At 37.3% G+C, this 23,660-nt stretch overlaps 1 protein-coding gene across 7 annotated transcripts in view; it reads left to right on the top strand.

The window, feature by feature from the left end:
* The first annotated feature begins 293 nt into the window (after nucleotides 1-293).
* Nucleotides 294-23,660, top strand: part of ZMYM2 (zinc finger MYM-type containing 2) — a 69,333-nt gene continuing 45,966 nt past the window's right edge. For 2 of the 7 annotated variants that reach the window (XM_068181333.1, XM_068181327.1), the window contains exons 1-5: nucleotides 294-420; nucleotides 1,536-2,398; nucleotides 6,728-7,013; nucleotides 9,846-10,011; nucleotides 10,821-11,033. In XM_068181333.1, coding sequence (XP_068037434.1) covers nucleotides 1,546-2,398; nucleotides 6,728-7,013; nucleotides 9,846-10,011; nucleotides 10,821-11,033 — 1,518 coding nt within the window. In that variant the 5' untranslated portion in view covers nucleotides 294-420; nucleotides 1,536-1,545. The remainder of the gene's footprint in view (nucleotides 421-1,535; nucleotides 2,399-6,727; nucleotides 7,014-9,845; nucleotides 10,012-10,820; nucleotides 11,034-23,660) is intronic. The other 5 variants (XM_068181332.1, XM_068181331.1, XM_068181328.1 and 2 more) reach the window with 5 other exon arrangements.

Here is a 23,660-nt window from a genome sequence, read left to right as displayed (position 1 = left end):
TGCAATTCTATATATCTGTGTCTTACCAAACATGGCATATTTTTCACCTCTATAAAGCCTTCTGGGAATGTGATGTGATAGAGTAGATGATCTCAAACAGTACTGCCTCTGCTTAATTCACAGCAGGGATTGAATGGACTCACATTCTCTCTTACTGTAGGATCATAGTGCTGAAAGTCAGGTTTGAACTTAAACGGTAAATATAGAAGAAATTTGGTTTGAGGAACATAGCTGGCAGATGATGATTGAGATGAGGAAATCGTTTTGAGTAGCTAATATTTGTTTTAACCCTGTTTCAGACCACAGTATTTTTGTGAAAGGCAGCAAGTTGGTACAAGAGCAGTTTCCCCACAGGAAAGAAAATAAAAGTGCTTGGAACAACTTATTAAGGTAAACAGATTGCAGTGGATTTCTGGATGGGTAAGTATAGATGAGCAGGATATTTCTACTTCTTGTAATTATCTTCCTGTACAAAGGTTTTATAAAAAAGCACAGATAGCCACTTCTAACCTTCCACACAAACTCAGTGGTGTCACGCACCAGCGTATACTCCAAGACATACCCAAATTATAATTATGTGTGTATTTTTCTTGTAGTATTATATCAAGATCAGTTTAATTTACTGATCTTTAGTATGGATGTTTTTTAGCGCCATCTTGGGTCTTTTAGCTTTGATCATATCCAGGTTGACTTTTGTAAGTTTTAATTCATGGTTGAATTGACAGTTATGAAGAACAGATTCCTCAAACTGAACAATTACTAAAAGCAAACAGATCTCCCCAGGCAAAGTAGCTATGGGGAAGTAGCCTGAATAAACACTGCTTGCTCTTAAAAGAAATTAGACAAAGTCACTGAAAGTTGCAGGAGCATGAGGTAGTTACTCAGGACTTCAAATGAGCTTGCCAGTCTGTAGTGGCTGCAAATGAGAGGTTGCTGTCCACTTTCTGCTGCTCAATAATGCATCTATTCCTGTCATATGCAAGGGTTTCCTATATATCTCTTCCTTACTTCTTTGTTCCAGTCGTCTTGTGGCTATCTAAGGAGCTTCGGCAGCGTGGGGTTGGGGGAAAATCAGTTGAATTTCAAAGCTGTTAACATTCCTAATAGGGCCAAAATTTAATAGGAATTCAGTTTTTCTTTTTGTGTGCCTAACTCTTGATCTTGCTTTGCAGTCTAGCAAAAGCAGTGTTAGAAGATAATTGCTTGCATATGTGGGGTGGGAAAGGGACTGAGAGATCAGGATCATGTAATAAATAGCACTGAAAATTATGTTTCCTGTGTGTAAATGTATTGATAAAATATTGTGATGTGTAGTGATTGCATATTTTTTGCTAGTATAGGATTAGAAAGTAAATGGATATTAAGACATTCAAAAAAAGCATGGAAAAACTTAATTTTCCTTCCTGTTATCTCAGGAAGAAAATAAAATCTGGAACTATTAATTCAGTAGTTATTTTTAAGACCTGTTACTGGCAAGTAGTGTCTTACTCTGAAGTTGGATGTGTTCCTTTCTTGCTTTGTTTTTCTTCAAACAGCAGATCTGGAATGGACACGAGTCCTCTGGGAGGATTAGACTTGTCTGAAAATACTCCTAGTCTGCTAGGGAATACCACCATGGCAGCAGGTCTTGCCAATGTAGGAAATACATTTGGAGGGCCACCAAGTTCTTTAGTTTCTAGACCTAATAAATTCCAAAACTCGCCTATAGAAGATGATGATGATGTAGTTTTTATCGAACCTATACAACCTCCGCAAAATTCTGCATCACTGGTAGCAGACCAAAGGAACGCTGCATTTACATCATCTAAAAATGAAGAACTTAAAGGAAATGATTGCAAAATGCTTCCTTCTCCAAAAGACTTACATTCTCGAAAGGGGAGTATAAGTGAAACTATTATTATTGATGATGAAGAAGACATTGAAACAAATCAAGGACAAGAGAAGAATGCTTCCAGTTTTAATGAACGAAGACTTCCAGAGTGTAAAAATAGAACCAACGAAATGGAATTCTCACCTTCCGGTTTTTCAAGAAGTAAGGTAAATTCAGGAATAGGTAATAGTGGTATTACCACAGAACCAGACTCAGAAATTCAGATTGCTAATGTTACTACATTAGAAACAGATGCTATGAGCTCTGTCAGTGTTGGTCATTTAGAAAATGATGGTGACGGGCATGACATGAACCTAATTATTACACGTGTAACGTCACTGCAGAATGCCAGCTTGGGAGATGTATCTAACGGACTGCAGTCAGATAATTTTGGTGTTAATTTGCAAACATACACCCCATCTTTGACTTCACAGACCAAGACTGGTGTAGGACCTTTCAATCCTGGTAGAATGAATGTGGCTGGAGATGTATTTCAAAATGGAGAATCTGTGACTCATCATAATCCTGGTAAGTTGCAATTTTGAATTTTTCCTTAAAGGCTAGAAATAAATTGTGAAATAAGTTGATTGAAGTATTTTTGGCAGTGGCACTGCTAGTCTTTTAGCATAATATGTATGAGAGATCTTGATTCCCTTCATGCCCATCACTACCTTATTTGTGACTGGAATAAAATATGATCAGTGGCATAATACATTAGAAAACATATCTTCACCAAAAGCATTATTAAGTATTGGAACAGGCTGCCCAAGAAAGTGATCTTCAACCCTGGAGATACTTAAAAAGGATGTAGATGTGGCACTCAGGGACGTGGTTTGGTGGGAGTGCTGGGTTAATGGTTGGATTTGATGATCTTAAGCATCTTCTCCAACCTACATGATTCTGTGATTATATATATGTGGTTTGGAAGATTTTTTTCTGGATCAGTGTTAGTCTATTTCCTTGAGTAGGTATCTCTTCTCTGTATGAAGCAGTAGGTGCATAACAGAGACACTTCTGTGCTACACACTAATTTAGAGTCTGATGTCCCCAGTAATCGTTGGAGTGCCTATGATAGAATGGTTTGGATTGGAAAGGACATTTAAAGATCACCTCAACCAAGCACCATGCTGTGGCAGGGACACCTTCCACTGGATGAGGTTGCTCAAAGCCCCATCCATCCTGACCTGGAACACTCACAGATGGGGCATCCATAACTTCTCTGGGTAAACTGTTCCTGTGTCTTGCCGCCTTCATTGTGAAAGAATTATACCTCATGTCCAATATAAACCTACCCGCTTTCAATTTAAAGGTACTGCCTCTTGTCCTCTTACTACAGGTCTTGTTAACAAATCTCACTGCATCTCTTTCTGTAACCCCCCTTTATATGTTGAAAGACTGCAATATGGTCTCCTCTGCCTTCTCTTCTTCAGACAGAGCAACTCCCAGCTCTTTGCTTTTCTTCACAGGAGAGGTGTTCAAGCCTTCTGTCACTTTTTGTAACCCTCTCCTGTGCTTGCTGTAACAGGCTTATTTCTGTCTTGTACAGGGGACTTCAGAGTAGATGCAATATTACAGGTGGGGTCTCAGCAGAGCAGAGGGACAGACCAGGATACGAGTGATTTTTTTTGGTCTGTAGGCACAGGTTGCTGGCTCATGTCCAATTTTTCATCTACCAGTCCCCCACAGTCTTTCTCCACAGGGCTGCCCTCAATCCATTCAGCCCCCAGTTGGTATTGATTTTGAAGATTGCCCTGACTGACCTTCTACTTGGCCTTGTTGAGCTCTGAGTTTTCCATGGGCTCATTCATCCAGGCTGTCATGATCCCTCTGGATGGCATACTGTCCCATCTGGCTTATAAATTGCACCACCCAGCTTTATGTTCCCAGTAAACTTGCTGAAAGTCTGCTTCATCTCACTCTCTGTGTTGTTGAAAAAAATACTAATATCAGTCCCTGTACAGACCCTCGAGGGACACTGCTTGTTACTGGTTTCCACTTGGACGTTGAGCCATGAACTGTAATTCTTGGGGTGCAGTCATCCAGCCAATTCCTTATCCATCAGATATATATGTCTCCAACTCAGCAGCAGGAACATTGTGGGGGGGACCTTGTCAAAGGTCTTGGGAGACGTCCAGGAAGATGAGGTCCATGTAGGCATGCTTTGGAGTGGAACTTAGGTTTTGTTTCTCTCACTGGAACCTAGTTTTGGTGCTTCAAAAATGTTCCAGAGAAAGAGTCAACACCTAGTAAATTGAAGATGCAGTTTACAACTGCCCTGATCTGAACCAGGTTTTAATGCAACTGTATGTAGCTCAATGTGTTTCAAAAGCTGCATACCTGTGTAAAACTTCTTCCCCACCTTTGCCCCAAGTTGTACTGACATATTTTTTTCAGCTTTTAAAAAAAGATTTAATTTTTGTAAGATGACTTTGCAAATAAATGGTATAAATGACAGGAAAGGATGATTTTATAGCACTTTAGAGCAGGAATGAGTAAGAAAGAAGGGGAGCAACCTGAAAAGCCACAGCAGTAAGAAGTAGTTGAACATGACACTGTATAGTCTCATAAACTTGGCCATTACAGAATTGCAAGTAGGATGAAGACATAAGGCAGTGAGGCATGAAAACTCACCAGGAATTAACTAAGGAAGTGTGATACTCCTCAGTTCAAGGACATGAAAACTGGATTTTACAGATATCTTGTAGAGGACTTTAAGCAAAGGAGGTAACATGGCTGAGAAGTGAGATGTGAAGTAATGGGTATCTATGAAGATGGGATATGGAAAAAGTAAAATTAAAAAATGTCAAGATCCTCAGATGTTCTTGCATATTTATGGAAGGAGAAATGCAACAAAATATCGAGGGAGGCTATCTGAAGCTTTAAGAAAATAAGGAATAATTGAAATAACCTTAAAGAGATATTATCACCTACCGTAATTAGGTATTAGTCATGCTGAATGTTTCAAACTGAAATGAGTAGCAAACTCAAGTTTTCATGACTGGCAGTTGAGTGCTACCGGAATTACAAGCAGATGTAGCTCTGTTGCACATGCTGTACATTCCTGATAAGAGAGGCAATGTGCTTTCACTTGATATCTAAGAGGAAAGAGGAGAATCTCAGAATGTTTTGAGGTATTAAGGTGCTACCAGGATATTAGTATATTTGAAGTAGTAGAAGTACAGAAAAGTTTGAAGAGGGCACTTAATTTTAATTCTAAGTACTCTGGTAGCTTGTCTTAGTTTGTCAGTAAGGATATTCATGCCTTCAAAGGTAAACGTCTTTAATGCTTTTGAGACAAATGTGTTTTGTTTTGTGTCCTTTTCCCTTCACCTTTTCATTCCAGCTCTTCTGTTTACTCTCAAGCACTACAACAGGTAAATTTCTGGCTTGTCTTAAATGCCTGACTAGTAGGACATCCTTGATAGCTAAAAAGTCACACCGGAAAATGATCTTTTACCTGCTAAGGAATGTATGTTGTTTTTTACACTAACAAGTGTTCTTGGATCTTTGTGCCTAAATGGATTTTAAAGCTATGCATCAGAATATGTTGTTAATAGAATCCTTTGAGGAAAGAACAGAATGCAGAAAATAGGAGGAAAGGGTTCCTTTCATTTATTGAACGATTATGGGCCTTAAGAATAAGGTAGGGGTAGTTGCTCATGGGTGTAGGTTAATGCTTTTGTTATCTGATGTAATAGAGTTTAAAATCATCTGTCTTATATTTGGGTATTAGTTGTATTAACACTCCAGAAATACTCTGAATCACTCCAGTAAGACATTCAAGGCTAGGTAAGTCCCAAGTGCTCTCAAAGTATTTGGTATAACTGGCGCACTATTGAAAATTTGTGCAAATGTTTTTTATAATGCAAAATCATTTTATCAGTTTTAATTCATGCTTAAGGAATGTATTACTAATGGCAGTCCTCAGAAGGTAAACATTTCTAAATTCTGATGATAATCACTTTAAATGAAAGCTCAAATTCTGGAGAAAAGCCTAGAAATTACATTTTATTAGGGGATTTATTTTCCCAAAAAAACCCTGTATTTTCTGCTCCATACCAAGATAGAGAGCATGTAATTTAACATATAATCTTTATAGATGTATTTCTTTCAGAAAAAATTGTTTTGCTTACGTTCTTGTTATGTGAGTTACTCGTATAGCAGATTATGCTACAAAAGATTGGGCAAAGATGACTTTGTTCCATGACAGTTATTTTCCAAAAATACAGATAGAAAAATACTGGAGTCTGAAACATGGGGACATGGATCTGTGTACTACCAGAACTTAACAAAATATTATTTTCTAGGTTCATTGATTTTTACTGAGGAAGTCATCTCTCATGACTTTGCAAGTTCACTGCTATGCATAGAGTTCTTTGGCTGCAGGCTGAACTAGGAGCCAGTTATAGGATTTATCACTGAGGCTGGACATACTATACTTGTTAAAGCTTTGAAACAAAATAACTAATGAAAACTTCAGATCTAAATTTGCAGAGTTTGTATCAATGATTGGTTTAGAAATTCTATGTTGTCTGTTGGTCTCTTTTTTAAAATTTCAGTTTTGTTTGTCTGAAGATAAGATTGCCAGCTTGCAGACTCAATGCAAGTGAATTGAAATCTGCAAAACCTGTCACTAGATGTAGGATGGGAGCATCCTGAAATTTGTTCATGTTCTGAAACAACGTAGCAATGGAGAGTGGTACCATCAAACAGGATTTTTTACATTAAACCTGAAATTAAAATATATTTCTTCTGTGCCACAGAAAAATGATTTTATGATCATGCATCTGTGAATACTATTCTGTACATATGTATGTCTCTAGATTTACTTCTATGTTTGGGTTTTTTGTCTTGAAGATTCTTGGATATCCCAGTCAGCTTCCTTTCCTAGGAATCAGAAGCAACCGGGTGTGGATTCCTTGTCACCTGTAGCATCCCTTCCTAAGCAAATTTTCCAGCCTTCTCCCCAGCAACAGCCTTCTAAGCAGGTTAAAGTCACGTGTGCAAACTGCAAAAAGCCTTTACAAAAGGGACAGACTGCGTATCAGCGGAAAGGATCAGCTCACCTTTTCTGCTCCACTACCTGCCTCTCATCATTTTCACACAAACCCACTCCAAAGAAACTTTGCGTCATGTGCAGAAAGTGAGTTTTTTGTTTCACTCTAGCACCTAAATTCAGTACTATTAAGATTCTTACATGTGCATGCGAATTGCTCTATTAAGGATATAAAATCTGAATATATAAGTGCTTTATGTAGTGTTGCTTTAGTATTTGGAAATGTTGAATTCTCCGAGTCTAACAAAATAACACCAGCTTTTGAATTCAGAGTATGGGATATTGTTTTACTGAAAACCACCAGTACACTAAAAATAGGTGATTTTTTTTTTTTTTTAAGACAAGATGTCCCAGTTGTGGCATACTTTGTGACAAGATAGACTTCATATATGAAGTCCTTTATGAAAATGTGGAGCATTTGTTTTGGAGAACGCGCTCATTTTGATAGATGAAGATGTAAAATGAAGAGGCTTTAAAAGGTTGAGAAGCTGGAAGAAACTTGGGAGTTCTTCCACTCTGGATCATAGGGGGATAGGAAGAGCCTTAGCTTTTCTCCATAAGTGGAGCAGCAGGCAATATTGTAGCTGAAGATACCTTTAGTGGGTGTACAGAGGGAGTAACAAGCATAGCTAGAAGTGGCTTATTTTAAATTAGTGATTAGGTTTGACTTGCAGTTTTTCATGATATGCCAGACTTGATATTGCCAAAGAGAAGTCTTCTTTAATTGTGTTCTTACAGTGTTAAGTGCATGGACTGGCTGTACTATCTTTTACTTTCAGTGTACTGTTTACTGAGCTTTTTGCACTTTTTCATTTTCTCAGTCTGGTACATGCTGCAATGACACTGGTTAAAGGATAAATTTTTGCTGAACTAAAGAAGACTTGCAATAAAGACTGCCTTTGTTAGTGTATACTCCAGAGCACATAGTCTTTGCTCAATCAAATATTTAAACTACTAAAAAAAACCTTTTACAATACTGTCCAGTGTGCTGGATTAATGGCTAGTATTCAGATGCAAGCTATTGATCTTTTTTTCTCCTTGGCACTCAGTAAAAATAAGCTACAGAAGACACTGATATCCTGCATATTCATACCTTGGTACCCTGCAAACCTAGAAAATGTAAGATATTCTAGCTTTTAAAAAAAATCTGTGTAAAAGCTCAAATTCTCTGAACCCTTCCCTCTACAGGGCTAGTTAAAAGTAATGCTTGTTTTTCTATTGGCTTTTTATGTGTTTATACACTATTAATTTTTTTAGACATAATCTGGTGACTGCCATGTTCAGCTAGCTGCATGATATGTAAAGATGAAGATTGACTAATCTTTTCTGACTGAAATCATGGCTAAATCCATGCTCCTTTGCCACTTTGGAGATAATTAAGCTGTGTATTGCAAGAGGCTACATACAAAACTGTCCTAAATTAAAAGGCTTCATTTTTGAATGATGAGGAAATTTATTTCCTCCTCCACCTTATTTCTAGGTTTCAAGGTTAAAGGGAGTCTTTCTGAAGTCACCTTTGACCGTTTTTGAGGTGATGTTAGTCTTTGCTTTTCCACCACTGTGAAGTTTTTACTCAATCACTGTTAAATAGAAGATAGTGTATGCACTAAATTGGTCTTCTGTGGTGCTGATACTCTGTATAACCCAACAAGAAAAGTCAAAATTCTTAGGTATTTTATTATAAATCCCTTTTCTTGCATTCCTCTGAACTCTTCTGTAACTATATAAATAGCAAGCTCCGCAGGGCAGAAGCTCTCCCTTTGTTTTGCAGAACAGGAATAGTAGCACTCCCTGACACAAATCTTAGTAGTTCTCCAAAGGGTAAGCCAAACTATGCTGACTTCCCCTTGATGGAAGAAGGCAGGCTTGCAAGTGTTGATATTGGGGCTGTACAAGTTAATTTTCAAGGAAGTGTGTCTAGGGAAACATACCTTTTCCCTGTTTTCCCAGTGTTTTTTACCCATCTTGGTTTTAAAGCTTATAGGTATGAATGTGTGGGGCATGTGTTTTCCAACTGGTGATCCAGATGTGCCCAATAATGTATTTTATATATTCTGCCCAATAGCATTTCCTGTATGTCAATAATAGGTTTTAGATTTTTGTGGTTTTTTCTGCTTAGAGGGCAAAGGAGGAGGCTTTTATTTCTTCTCCTTACTTCTAATATATGGTATGTATTAGTTTGGGAGAGTGAAAGTCTGTTTGTTTAGAACAAGGTTTGTTCGGTTTCAAATTACTTTTATTGATGGTTGGTTTTCTGGTTTAAGGTGTTAAATTGGCACAATTCCATGGGCAGCTGCATGAACTGCTCAGATGCTTTGGGACTTTTAAAAGGAATGATGGAATTAACTTTTGTCAATTTTGAATGATAGAACTTCTAGGCATGTTTGTGGTAGAGTTCTAAGCATTTTGGTTGTTTTTAAGTTGGAGAAATATGAGAATACAACTTCTTCTCTTCCTCTCATCCTGTCATGAGATAAATACTGACCTACAAAGACAATTTCTTGCTTTTAATTATAAATCTGAATTTTTTGTGCGAAACTTACATACAGCTTTTGTGTCAAAGGAAAAGCCATTATAAAATGGCTAGTTCAAATTTGGTGTGTTTTTTGAAAAAAATTGAGTGTGCTATAATAACATCTAATGGTGCATTAGTACTGCTTAGTTCTATAATAATTTAATGGGGAAAAATAACTCAAAGCTAAAGAAAAGTATAGGGGTTTACACAGTAAAGACTTACTTACAGTAGCTGTAAAAATATGATCAAATTTAGTATTCATCCTGTGACTAACAACTGTATACTAAAAAACTGTTCAAAATGTGAGCATTGAAAGGAAGAATGAATTTTATAACATGTGACGTGTTCTTGTTTATATATATACACATAAGCACATGATTTTTTAAAACTTTTTTGTATTTCAGAGATATAACAACAATGAAAGGTACCATTGTTGCTCAAGTAGATTCAAGTGAGTCTTTCCAGGAGTTTTGCAGTACATCATGTTTATCCTTCTATGAAGATAAACAGAATCCCTCAAAAGGAGCCTTGAATAAATCAAGATGCACAATCTGTGGTAAACTAACTGAGGTCTGGTTGAGTGTTTTTTGTCTTTCTACATAATGATGTATTAATACCTCATATACTTAAATAAGAAAACTGAAAAGAAGAAAATGTAAAATCTTCAGTATTTTGATATATTAAAATATGCAGGTTTAATATTCACAAAGAGCAGCTGAAGGAAGTATTCCAAGAGGTTGATATTTGTTTCAGAAACTTGAAGTGCCTGTTGCTGAGAATGTGTTCTATTAGGCATAGAATCTTGTAATTATAACCCAGATCTCTCACATAAAAGAGAATGAATGAAAAAATGTCAAGATGAAAAAATGTCAGGATCCACCATATTATGTGTATTCTTTTACTGTATGTTTTGAAAGGTAGTGCAGATGGTTTTAGAGATTGGTAGAATATGTGTAATTTTAAATTCTTATGAATGTATGTATTTATTCTTGATACCTTGTTGATTAATGAGCCCAGCACAGTTCAGGCTACTGCTTTGCACAGCATATTGTCTGACCAGTCTTCATATGCCAGGTTCTTCAGCTGTAAATTGACTGTTTAATAAAATTGCATAAATTGGCATTCTGCTCTCATATGCAATTTCCACACCCATCCTTCTGGTCTTTCCTTCTAGCCTAAAGGGTAGATGAGTCTGAGAGTGTTTCCTAGTATATTGGAGACAACAGAAACATCCCTTTCTGTTTGTATATTTCATGGTCACTTCAAGTTTTTAAATAGTGATATGGTTATTTGACTGTAAGACTTCTGGCTCATCTACTAGTTTCAGGCAACTTTGTGCTTGTCTAGTGATAGAATACTTTTTTATTTTTATTTTTTAGATTCGTCACGAAGTTAGCTTTAAAAATATGACTCATAAGCTGTGCAGTGACCATTGCTTCAATAGATACAGGATGGCAAATGGTTTAATAATGAATTGCTGTGAGCATTGTGGGGAGTATTTGCCTAGTAAAGGAGCTGGAAACAATGTCCTTACTATTGATGGTCAGCAGAAAAGATTCTGCTGTCAGAACTGCGTTGGTGAATACAAACAGGTAATGACTTCTTTACCTATAAATTAAAGTTAAATAAGCATTAATAGTTCTTAAGTTTATCCTGGTACTAATAGCATGGATTTACTTCTCCTAAGAAGACATAAGTAACAAAGACTTAGAAAAATAAAATTATTGCCAGTGAGAAGAAACTGTCTGCAGTGGACCTTTTACTACTATCTCTTTTTGATGTTGCTGTAATAGCGATACATACTTGTTCTTAATGAAAGTATAACTGAAATTAAATTTTCTTAATAATTTCTGTTTTTTTTCTGTTGGTGGTATCTGAAGTATATTAATAGCAAGCACACCACACAGGCTTTACTGGTCCTTAAGTTATGGAGGTTTTTTTATATAAAAGCTCACTTGGATGCAGTTGAAACATTAAGAAATATGCAGAACATAACAGATTGGACATTGATGTGAGAAGGCTCTAAAGTGGTTACACTTCAGCCGTGTGCTTGCACCATGTCTCATCTCCATTGTACAGCACAGGATTCAAAAGATTGTTACTTTCATCCTTCCATGTGTCAAATTTTATGCTTTCATTTTATTTACTTGGCTTTTCATTTATTTTTAAGACTGTTAAGATAGCAGTATTTGTGTTTAAAAATTATTCCAAATCGAGAAACCTGATGCTGATGTCTTTTACATTTTGCAGAGCCATCTTAGCTCTGAACTGTTGCTAATGCCAGCTAGAGGGTTTAAAATGTTAATCACAGTATTTATATTATAATAGGATAGCTCTGAAATATTAAATATTTCAGGGGAGGATATAGAATATGGGGATTCTGGTGGTGTTATTATTTGGGTTCTTTGGCTTGGTATGTTCTGCTCTGATTTTATAGGGGTAGTGTTCTGACGGGCTGTTCTACTAGAAAGAAATGTATGTTTCTGGTTTTGAAATGCACACTTGAATATGTGAGTGGCCCCAGTGCTGCACATTGCTCAGGGCTCATTCTTCACCTCTTCCCATTTTTAAGAAACCAGTGGTCCAAGAGAAGAGGCATTGCAGCACTGTGTTGTAAAGTTCTTTAATGTTGCATCACGTGTGCTTGTATTTTCTCACTGAACGCTGAGCTCTGATGCTTTTGGGGATGGCTGTTCCTGTGTATGTGCTGTGTGTGACGAGGAAAGCTGGAAACGTGTAAACAGCCTCATTGGAAACGTAACATAAGCGTTATTTTTTTGCCACAGCTGTACCAAAAGGGACAGGATAGGTTTTCAAGCTACTAAAAAGATAGGCGTGCCCAGAAGCCATGGAAAGACTTGAAGAAACGTTGAATACTGTCTCTTGAAGAAACAAAAATGCAGGAGATTAACTTTGAACGTGAAACATTCCCCCACAACCAGTATAACTTACACTGCACATGGAATTATGAAATGAACATGAAATTTTGAGGTTAAATGATAAATTTGTACTTTAATGACAGAATATACTGTATTTGTTCACAAATAGTTGTATTTTGTGTTTAGATATATATTTGAGAACGAGAAGAATATGGGTAACAAGTTGTATGTTCTAGTTTAATTTGGAGAGGAGGAGCAGTTTGCAGTACCGAGGATCTTCACAAGTAGTGTCAAGGTGGTGCGTTATTGTGAGAACCTTAAAAGCTGAGACACATTGTTTTGGTTCATTCACTTCTGACAGCAGATTTTATACAAGCAAGTTCTTAATTCCTTTATCAAAATATGTGGTACTGTGCAACTATAATAGGCTGTGAGAAGCTTAATTTGAGTGCTTGTGTGCATCTGTTTTGTAATGGTGATTAAGTGTTACTCTTAACTGGTAGGTTTCAAATATTCACAGAGTGTGAGGAGTTTGGAGTATTATTAAGAGAAGCTCTTATGTGAAAATCCCCTATGACCAACCAAGTGGCTTTCTGTTACAGAGTAACTACACCAGTGGATGAGGGAAGGACTATAGATGTTGTCTGGACTTTGTAAAGCCTTTGACATGGTCCCCCACAATGTTCTTCTCTCCAGATTGGAAAGTGACGGATTCAAAGGTGAACTGTTAGGTGGATTAGGAATTGGTTGGACGTTAGCATCCAGAGGGTAGTGGTCAACGATTCAGAGTCCTGGTAAACACAGTAAACATTGTGGTGTTGATGACAAGTGGTGTCCCTCCACCCACCCATATTTGGATGGGTGTTATTTCATATCTTCGTTAAGGGGTAGACAAAGACACCAAGTGCATCCACAGCAAGTTTGCAAATGACACCAAGCTGAGGGTGCAGTGACACATCTGAATGACAGATGCCATCCAGATGGACTGGATAAGCTTGAAGTGAGTGCATGGGAATCTCAGTCATGTCAAAGGCTTCACAGAAGTCCAGCTAAAGGACAAAGACCAAGTGCAAGGTGCTGCACCTGGGTTGGGCATCCCCCATTGCCAACACAGGCTGGGGATGAACAGATGGAGAGCAGCCCTGCTGAGAAGGACTTGGGGGTGCTGGTGGGTGAGAGGCTGGACATGAGCTGTCAATGAGCTCTCACTCTCACAGAGAGCCAAACGTGTCCTGGGCTGCATCCACTGGTGGCAGCAGGGCCAGGGAGGGGATTCTGACCCTCTGCTCTGCTCAGCCCCCACCTGCAGGGCTGCATCAGCTCTGGGGTCCCAGCACAGGGAGGACAGGGACCTGCTGGAGTGAGTACAGAGGAGGGAGATGATCAGAGATCATCTGAGATTATCAGAGGGAGGGAGAACCTCTCCTATGAGGAAAAGCTGAGGGAGTTGGGGTTGTTCAGTCTGGAAAAGAGAAGGCTTCAGGGTGACCTAATGGTGAGCTTCCAGTAACTGAAGGGAACTTAGAGGAGTGATGGAACAAGACTATTTACAAGAGCACATTGTGATGGGACAAGGGGAAATTGGTTTAGATTTAAAGAGATTTGGGTTAGATTAGATATTGGGGAAAAAAATTTTACTGTAAAGGGTTGTGAGGCACTGGAACAGGTTGCCCAGGGAAGCTGTGGATGCTCAATCCTTGAGAGTATTCAAGGCCAGGTTGAATGGGGCCCTGAGCAGCCTGGTCCAGTGGAAGGTGTCCCTGACCATGGCAGAGGGGATTTGAATTGGATCCTCTTCCAACCCATAGACCATTCTTTGGTTCTGTGAGTATATGAAAGTCAAACTATAAAAGTGGAAGTTCTTCTAGTATATGCTATAGGTGTCCAGAGTTGCTCAGGACACAAATACTTGAGAATATTTAGTTGATACAATATTTAGGTTTGAAGTTAATTTAGGTTTTTCAAGCTGAGTATGTTCAAGGAGTTTGTTTTTTTAGAAAAGAAGTTTAAAACAGACTGGAAAATATCACAGACAACCCACTGGGCCACAATTCATAAATTATGGGCTGTTTTGTTCGGTTGTAACAGTGTTTCCTTAGAAATTAGTAGACCTTGCTTTAAAGGAGAACTGCTGAAGGAGAGCTTTTGGGAGAGTCGTTACTGCATACTGAAATAAACTTCATGAAAGAAATAATACAGAAAAAGTTAATGTCATTTGATTCCAGTATTGTGTTGTACAAGTAATTATTGTGTGTCACATGAGAGTTTTAGCAAATGTTTTCTTACAAACAGCTGTAAAATAAATAGGTCTTACTGGTATGAGTTTTGTATTAAGCAGTTTATATTGTAAATGTCATACATCTATCAATATTGCTATACATTTGTAGTAGTAATAAATGAAAACGCCTGCTTATTACTTGTACTTACCTATATACTTAATCACAATTTTAAAAAATAAATATTACACTGATTTGAACACATTATTTTTCAATTACTCATCATGGACTTTTTTTTCTTCTTTTCTTGGAATGAAAAAATTAAACTTGTGGGTAATTAAAATTACAGTGGTTCTCAGAATAACAAGTCATTGGTTATTGCAGGTAATCCATCTGCTGCAATTATCTGTGCAGTGTGTCTTTCCTCTGCTTTAGACTGTTCCTGGCAGTAAGAAACAGTGTTGTTCCTGGGATGGAGAGTAGGTTTTTTCTCAAATGTCCTCTAAGTCACCTTTCAAGGTGATGGATGCACTTATCTTCCTATCTACACGTTTCAGAACCTGCTTTAAAAATGAGACATACATAATCTTTAATATTGCATTTTGAGTCTAGATTTTCTGAGAGGTCATTGTTGTTCTTTCTTTCCTAAAACTTAAATCGATTGCAGATCTTAGGTGTCTTTTAGTGTTAAAAAGTTACAAAATACAAATAATGATTTCTAAAATAATTACAAAAATAATAAATAGCCATAAAATAACTAATGCTCACTCTAGTTATATGCAAGAGCAAGTTAATTTCTCTGTGACACAAAAGCCATGTGTGAAGACAGCTAAGTGCAAGTCAAGCTTTTTTCAAAAAAGATGATAAAATGTGAGAACAAAACTCTCATTAGAAATATTTAATTTTTTTAAAACCTGAAGATGACAATTACTGCTAGATTGTACACTGTGTTACACTGTGGTTCAAACTCTTCACATGTAGAGGGTCAAGAGGAACTTAAAGAATGACCCTAAACAAAATGGGAAAAAAACAATCAAAGCACACTAGAAGAGAATGAAATTATATCTGAAGGGGAACTGACTAAAATTGTCTGTTATTGTACAGATACTGAAATACCTTATTTCTTTGAGGAGATATTTTCAATAGTTAAAACCAAAATGTAAGCTTTTAGAAAATTGCTGTAATGATTCATTTGAAAATTATCTCTGCAGTAAATTGGAAGTGACCTCAAATATGCCTGCCATAAAGTTGTTAACCACATGCAGCACATTCCTAGGTTGCTTCAGTATTTTTTTTCGGCTACATGCATGTTGGTTTTTTTTCTGCATGTTTTCTGTCTCCACAAAATTAGTTAACTTCCTTTTCAAAGTAATTCCCATGTTTGTGTCTTGGTTTGCTGGATTTTGGTACAGGCTTGACCACATTGTTTTAAGAAACAAGCGGACTGTTTCTATTACTTTGTGACTTAGCTTGTGCAACCAACCATACCTTTTAATTTTGAGCTTTCCAACTAAGCTATAGCGGTGTCTGTGTCTGCTTCTAAAAATATTTTGCTTCCTTGCTTGATCAGTCCACAGTGCTCTTGATTCTACTAAGAAAGTATTTAATACCTTCCTAGTTTAAAATGTTCCTTTTTTTACTTTGCTTCTGTAACTAAAATTCTTCTTAGAATGTGACCTGGGATTTGCTTGCTTTGGGGGCTTCTTAAAGTGATGGTCTTCATCTACTGCCAAAAAGGAGTGGGAAGGGGAAGGGGGGTGGGAAAGGAGCTCTAGCTGTTTCTTCATAGGCTTTTTGATAGCTCTGGACTGAAGTGATGCTTAAAGAATGCGAGCCAAATTAGAGTTTTTCTACTTGGAGAGGATGCTTGCAGTGCCTTTTCATTTAGTGAAAAGTCTTCCAATACTGCATTAAAGTGCATTTGGTTACTTCTTGATTAGATGAAGACATACTGCTGAACATGCTTCAAGAATAACAAGGCTATGCCATGCCCTTAAGCTATTCACTTACAAGCAATAGAAAGAAAACACCCTAGGCAGTTGTGCTTCCTTGTTCAGTTTCTGCTCCTTGCCAAGGAACTGCTTTTGTGAAACTCTTAAAACTCATTTGTCTATTTTATCTCTGTGCAGGGGTTTAAGAGCCGTCACTGGATACAATAATATGCATGTCAGTTCTGCAGCTAACAATTAATTGCTTACATAGAGTTTCTACTTAGCCTCATAAAGTGTATTTTTATCTACTGGTTTAAATGCTGTGGTAGAATGTCCTGCCACTTAGCGTGTCGGTGGAAGCGTCTAGGATTTTCGACTTTGTCTTGTGTCTTGTCCCATACTGTGATTGGGGTTTTTTCGGTGCTTCTTTGCTGTTAAGACAGAATGTCCTTCCTGTCTTCCTTTTTATCTTGATAATACAATGAACTACAAAATCTACCACTTCCTGCTATTTTACTGTTTTATGAACTCTCATTTCCAAGTGTCTTTTTCAAGAGGAAGTACTCTTGACAAAGTCACTAGTTGTTAGAGTTGAACAGCCTACTTACATGGAAATGTTAGAAATAAGGACTTTTTTTTTTTTTAATTTTTGTCACTTTTAAAGAGAAGTTCTGTGGTTTCAGCCAGATCAAGCTGTGGTTTAATAGTGGAGTTTCTTCATATAGTAAACCACTATTATTTAGTTCAGGTAATATTCAGTTTGGTATTACATAATCTCTGATAATGCTGTTGTCTCATACTGTGCACACTTCTACAAATGGAGATAGCTAGATGCTTTTTATCCCATCTAACATGGCTAAAAGAAATTTAACCAAGGAATAATATAACCAAGGAATTACTTAATAATTATAACCAAGGAATAATAATTTCCTCTTTCTTCCTGCTTAGTGATATGGGGAGGTTTTCTGAGACCTCTTGGTATTTATGACCCCAAGTTTCTTGTGTGTCTGATGGAAACTGAATCCTAGAAACTATGCTGTTCTGCTTTTTCTTCTACTGTTAATTCACTCCTGCTTTCTGGAACCATTTATTTTGCCATTTTTTCTCCAAATGTCTGTCTTCCAACTGTAGAATTTGCTGCTCTTTGATAAAAACTATGGTACGAGATTCCTTAGACATCTGAATATGATTCATCATAATGATTCAGAATGCTATTATGTAGATATTTTAGGTCCATCAGAAATGTTAAAATGGCTTTGTAGTTCTGAAGGAAGCTACATAGGGCAGTCAGATGTGAGCTATGATTTGTGTGGGAGCACAAGAGCTTCCTGGAAAGAGGTAGCATGACAAGGTCTCATGATGGATATAACCACATCCATACACTGGTGTACCTGGAGTAATTACCTGGGTGGGGTTGGAGGGAATAGAAAAGGCAGAACAGAAGCAGCTGAAACATTCAGTTAAATGTAGAAGTAACTTGCTCTTTGAGGCAGGTGTTTTCAGCTCTGCCTTTCTCAGAGACAGGAAGACAAGTGTCTTAAGCATGGGAACAAAACCAGCGAAAAGAACACTGGCAGTTGGAGATGCCAAGGAAAAGTATTGGACAAGTTATCAATCTAGCTGTTTGCAGAGTCAGCTGTTGGAATGTAAACATAAATCACTTGGTGTTCAAGGCCCACAAAAACAATTGCTTCATCTTTTGCTCTTAGGACTTGGAGCAAATGCTTTGGAGGAAGAGTTTTCAGTTGTTGCTCTTGAGGGAGAGAAGATTTGGATGCAGTATTTTAAGAGAAAATAAATTATACAGTGTCTTCTTTCTTTGCTAGTACAGATTCTGCTGATACCTGGTTCCTAGATGTGCATGTTGCCTCTGGATCAATCCAACCATCCTTCCAAATGAATCAGAAGTAGTTTAGCTGCTGTATTCTTGATGACCTTTCTGAGTGATGTCAGTTACCAAAGAATTCCATGTAGCAAATATATCTGCTTTTCTACTTACAGAAAATGTTGTTTCCTTTCTCCTTTTCTGTTTGAACACAGGCATACTAAGTTTCTGTCCTGGAATTTCCTGGTGTTTTTCTTAATTCTAATCCAAACCTCTTATTCTGTAAAGCAGGGAGGTTTGCCTCGATTGAAAAGTATTTAACAAGCTGTTTTTCCATGGAGTTTTAACTACAAAGCATTTCCTTTAACTGGAAGCAAATCTTAGGGCTGCTACATAGCATTGTGGCAATCAGGTGCTGTTCTGGTGTTTTCTGTTGACTGGCCCTTGCATGGGAGAAGCTGTAGCAAGAATGCTCTCTTACACTGCTGGCAAGTCCTTCATCATGCTCTCTTAGCCTTGTCAAGGCAGATGAAGCAGATGAAGCAGATGATACTGCTTTTTATTCAATCAAGAATAAAAGTGTCTAGCAGAGATGCCTAGATTCAAGGCAGTACTGTTGCAGCCAGAAGGTTGAAGAACAGAGGCTTTCCTTAGATTCAGTTGCAAACAGAAATGAGGCTTCTAATATGCCATGAACTTATGGTATTGCTCTGACATTTATTTTGGAGTTTGAGCTTCATTTTTTGTAGGGTACATGCAACAAGAGTTCTAGACTTCAGTTTATGTGACCCTTTCAGTAAGATGTAAAGGAAGGTCCAGATTCCTTCTAAAATCCTAGTTGCTTATAGTGGCAAGAATGAAAATTCCTCAAAAACTCTAAGTGAGTTTTATTTCCAGGAATTAGTATTTTTTGGAAACAATTCCTTCAGTTCTGGAATATTCTACATTCATCTGCTTTGTCTTCCATTTCGATAGCTGCTTTTGTAGTTTCCCTTTTGAATTGAACACTATCCTCGTGAATGGAAGGAATATTTGAAATATATCTAGAACTAGTGACTTGCAGGAGTTTTTATATCACATTGTTTAATGTCTGTTATCTGTCATAAGATACCTAACATGAAATAGAACTTCTGGAAATAAGTTTCTAAGGATATACAAACAATTAATGAAAGAATGAGTGAGTTTAGAATCAAATATAATGAGAAGAATATTCAGGCTTTTTCATCTACCATAGACTTTATACTTTGAAAGAGGTCAAACATGCAATAGGATCTAGCTAAAATTAGGTCATCTCTATGCAGAATCCAGGTGGAGTAGTGAAGGAGAGGTGTAGTCAGACTACTATGCATCAAGCTTTCCCTCAGGGCACTGGGCCTTTATTCTCTTGAAATTTTGCTTCTGGATTAGATAAGATTAATTTATTTGTACTTAGTAATTGATACAGTTTTCTTGATTAATTTGATTGTGTTTTAACGTCAATTTTTCTTGAAATTACAGTCCTCAAATGTGTATGTTTTCATAGGATGCTGTAGATGTGAATTTGCACATGGGAATAAAGTGCTTGATACCTTTTCTGGCAGGTGGTTTTGTGTTAATTTCACCTTTGAAGGAAACTAGCAGCTGAAGCTAGTTTGACTTTGCAGGTTTTGTCAAGAGGCAGGAGCACAAGAAGAAGCTAATACTTGATATGAAATGGAAGATAATTGCCCAGAAAGCAGCTTTTGAGAAAAAGACTTGGGCATCCCAGTGGACAATCTGAACTGGGGTTAGGAGAGTGCCCTTGTAGCAAAGATGGCCAGCTGGGTCCTGGTTGTCTCATAAAATGCCTGACTTCTGGAGGTGATCTTGTCCACCCCCAGCTCAAACAGGGTCACCTGGAACATCCATTTAAGTTCTTTAGTATCTCTAAGGATGGCGACTCCCCATCTTGTGTGGGCAGCCCATTGCTATATTAGCAGTACAACCAGCAGGACAGGGGAAGTGGTATTTGTGCCCCACTCCCCCATCCCTCTGCTCTTGAGTCTGCATCTGGAGTACAATGGCCAGCTTTGGATTTGACAGAATGACAGGCATTGTCATGCTGATGGAAGTCAAGTGGAGGACTGCCAAGATGCTTAGATGGCTGGAGTACCTGACCTAGTAGGACAAGCTCAGGAGAAGTTACTTTGTTCAAGCCTGAGAAGCATAAAGGGTGATGAGTTATCTAATGAGAGCAGTCAGAGAAAGACAAAGTTGAACTCTCAAGAAGAGTTGCGCAGTGGAAGGAAGAAAGTAAAGAGACACAACTTGAAAACAAGGGGAGACTTATTTAGATAAAGAAAAAGGTGGTGTTTTTTTTGTTATGGGGGTTTTTTCAGTTGGTTGGTTGGTTTTGGGTTTTTGTTTTGGTGGTTTTTTTTATTTTTTTGGGTGGGATTTTTTTGGGGAGGTGTGTGTTTTGTTTTTTCCTCTCCTGTAATGATGGTGAAATCCTCCTGAGGTGTTTTGAAGTGCCTGTCCTTGGAGATGCTCGGATTTGACTGGACAATATCTTGAGCAGTTTTCTGCAAATGAAGATCCTTTTGTGCCTTGCCGTGAAATATCAACAATATTGACACAGCTTTAAGTTTTTCCTGATTTCTTTTTTAAACACCCACTTGTCCTTGCGGATGGTTAAAATACTAAATTAAATATGTACTGTATTAAGAACCTGAGAAAGCTGTTGTGGTTCTTATCAGGGATTGAAAGTCCTGCAGTGATGTAAGTGGGCATACATGGAAGAGTAAGACCAGGGCAGGAACTTAGGATATTTTCCTCTGAGAATTCTCTTAGCTTCTGACTCTCCAGAGGTCAGGGCATCCCTTGAACTTTGTGATGTTCCTGTATGCTATTTTTGAAAAATCTCTTTAATTAGTGCTTGTCCAGTCTCCTTGTGAATGCATACAAACAGTTTTTCCATCCATGACTCTCTTTGGTAAGAGTTTCTGCTGATCTGCTATTTGTCACATGAAGAAACGTCTCCTGTTTACTTTCAAATTTCTGTTGATATTCATGTGATTTCTTGTAGTTGTTAATATTAGAAAATACACTGAGCAGTTGATCCATAGTGCTCCACATAATACCATTTTTGGTTCTGTCATTATTCTCCTAAGCTATCTTGTTTCCAGGCCAAAAATCCTTACCTCATAAGAATGCTCTTTGACCCTCTGTATTTGCTCTCCTTAATTTTAGTGTATCTTCTGTTTGTTTATGGCAGCTAGAAGGATACTTTGAGAGAAAGGATTCTCAAATGTTACTTTTTCTGCAGAATGAGGTTAATACTGCAGATTCTTAGAGATGAAAGAGATTGCGTTGGGAAGAATTTGTGAGTAGAAATGTAAGTTAGCTGAGAAACATGAGAGTCTCATCTGGAAACTTCACACTTCTGAACAGAAAAAAATTCTTGGTTTGCATTATGGGTATTCAGAGATATAGTGAGGCTCACTGTTGATGTTGTCAATGGAGGAAGTCATTGAGTTAGACTCTTAAACATATAAATGTTCGAGACGTGTATAATACTGATTGGATACTTTCAGGTATGCATTAATCTTTTTTTAATAATAGTGTGGTACTCCCTGTGGTTTTTAAAATGGTTTTAATAATTGAACTTGGAAGTTCAGGGAATGCTGGAAAGAGTAATAAAAATGCAAGAAAAATGTTTAGCTTGAGGGAGATGATGATTACAACATTTTAGGAGCAATACATTTAAAGAAGGTTTGGGCCTTCTAATTTTCTTTTTTTCCACCATGCCCTGTCTTCTTCACTTGTGTAACAGTATGCTTAAATTTCTAATAATGCAGAAATGTTCAAACATTCTTTTTTGTTGTTAATACAAGAATAAAATGAGAATTTTGTTATTACAATTTTGCTCCTACCCACAAAATCTTCTGCATAGTTGGCATGTTTTTTGGAAAATCGTAGTCTTTGTAGTTTTGATAAACTAGATCTAGATTTGCTAGATTATTACTAGATAGAAATAAAATTTTTTCTTGCATTTAAATCTGAAAGAGATGGGAGTAAAATCAGTAAACAGCTCTAGTATTTTGAAGATGTGTGAAATTCAGAAGTGATTGACATGCTGTTGCACTGCTCTTTGTGTGCATGATCTGGTTTTGATATCATGTAAATGATGAGGTGTTTGAAATGCTGGTTAGCAAAAGCTATTTCTACTTTCAAGGATGTTTTGTTGAAACATGTAGTTTGTTGACACACAGATTTTTTTTCCAATTATGTCCTGATCAGTTTACTATAAATTCATTTATTAAAACTTGTCTTGCTGAAATCACTGTAGCCTCTGTTGGATTTCTCTTTTGGATATGGAACTTGTGAAAGTTTCATTTGCCTGTGTGTTGTTTTCTGATTATATTGCTGAATGCTCTTAGTTATTTGCAGGTATATTTGCATCAATGCTTCTAGATTTACAGTTTGGTTTATTCTGGAGCTACCAAGGCTATTTGTGCAAGAAGATTTTTTTTGGTGGTTGTCCATTAAGCAGGTTCCAAGGAATCAAGTCCTTTGTAAATTGTAGACTCCTCCTGTATTATTAGTAATATAACTCAGTTTTCTAGATGCCCTGCTGTTGTTTCTTAGCCTGCCAGAGGAGATGAATGTATAGCAGCAGAATAGCTCCAATTCACAGAACAATATAACTGCTACATTCTGCTCTTGGTACTAAGTGTGAATTTTGTCAATATTGTGACCGATTAGGAAGATAATGATGTCCTGAGTAACATGTTTAAAGGCAAATGGAAAAAATTAAAATAGGAAGGAAGTATCCTAGAGTTATACCTTCTTCAAGATAGGAGTTTTATACCTTGACAGGTACTCCTTTTTGGAGGAAATTCTCAGCAAAGGTTTCATCAAAACAGCCTGTGGAAATTACGAAGTTGTGTGGAAATTTTACTGGATTCTGCAAGGTGCTACATCCAATTTGTGTCACAGGCATGTGGATTTGTATGTTTTTATGTAGATGCTCTTAGTATAGGAAAGACGACATTATAGACCCATAAATTTCATCTCTAGCTGTCTGTAAGACTGGATTTTACTAGTTTTCAAATTTAGGTACTGAAAATTAGGAAGAGCAACAACATCCTCTGAAGCTTCTTGCACTCTGATCAAAGGGAAGCACCTATGAAACATGCTTTGCCTTTGCTTCCCCTTTCCATCCTTGAGAATAGGGAAAGAGGGAGAGTGCCAAAATAATTTATTTAGAAGGGAAGAGATCTTAAGTGCCTAAGTGACAACTTTCTAATACTTAATAAGGCGAGAGTCTGTCTTGTAGGAGGCCCATCATTTTTGGTGAGGAATTTTCTCCATCACTGTCAGAACCATGATACTATTTCTATGGGCA

Source organism: Anomalospiza imberbis, chromosome 2 (genome assembly GCF_031753505.1).
Source record: "Anomalospiza imberbis isolate Cuckoo-Finch-1a 21T00152 chromosome 2, ASM3175350v1, whole genome shotgun sequence".
Lineage (NCBI taxonomy): Eukaryota > Metazoa > Chordata > Aves > Passeriformes > Viduidae > Anomalospiza > Anomalospiza imberbis.
This window is presented reverse-complemented; position numbering and strand designations above follow the sequence as displayed.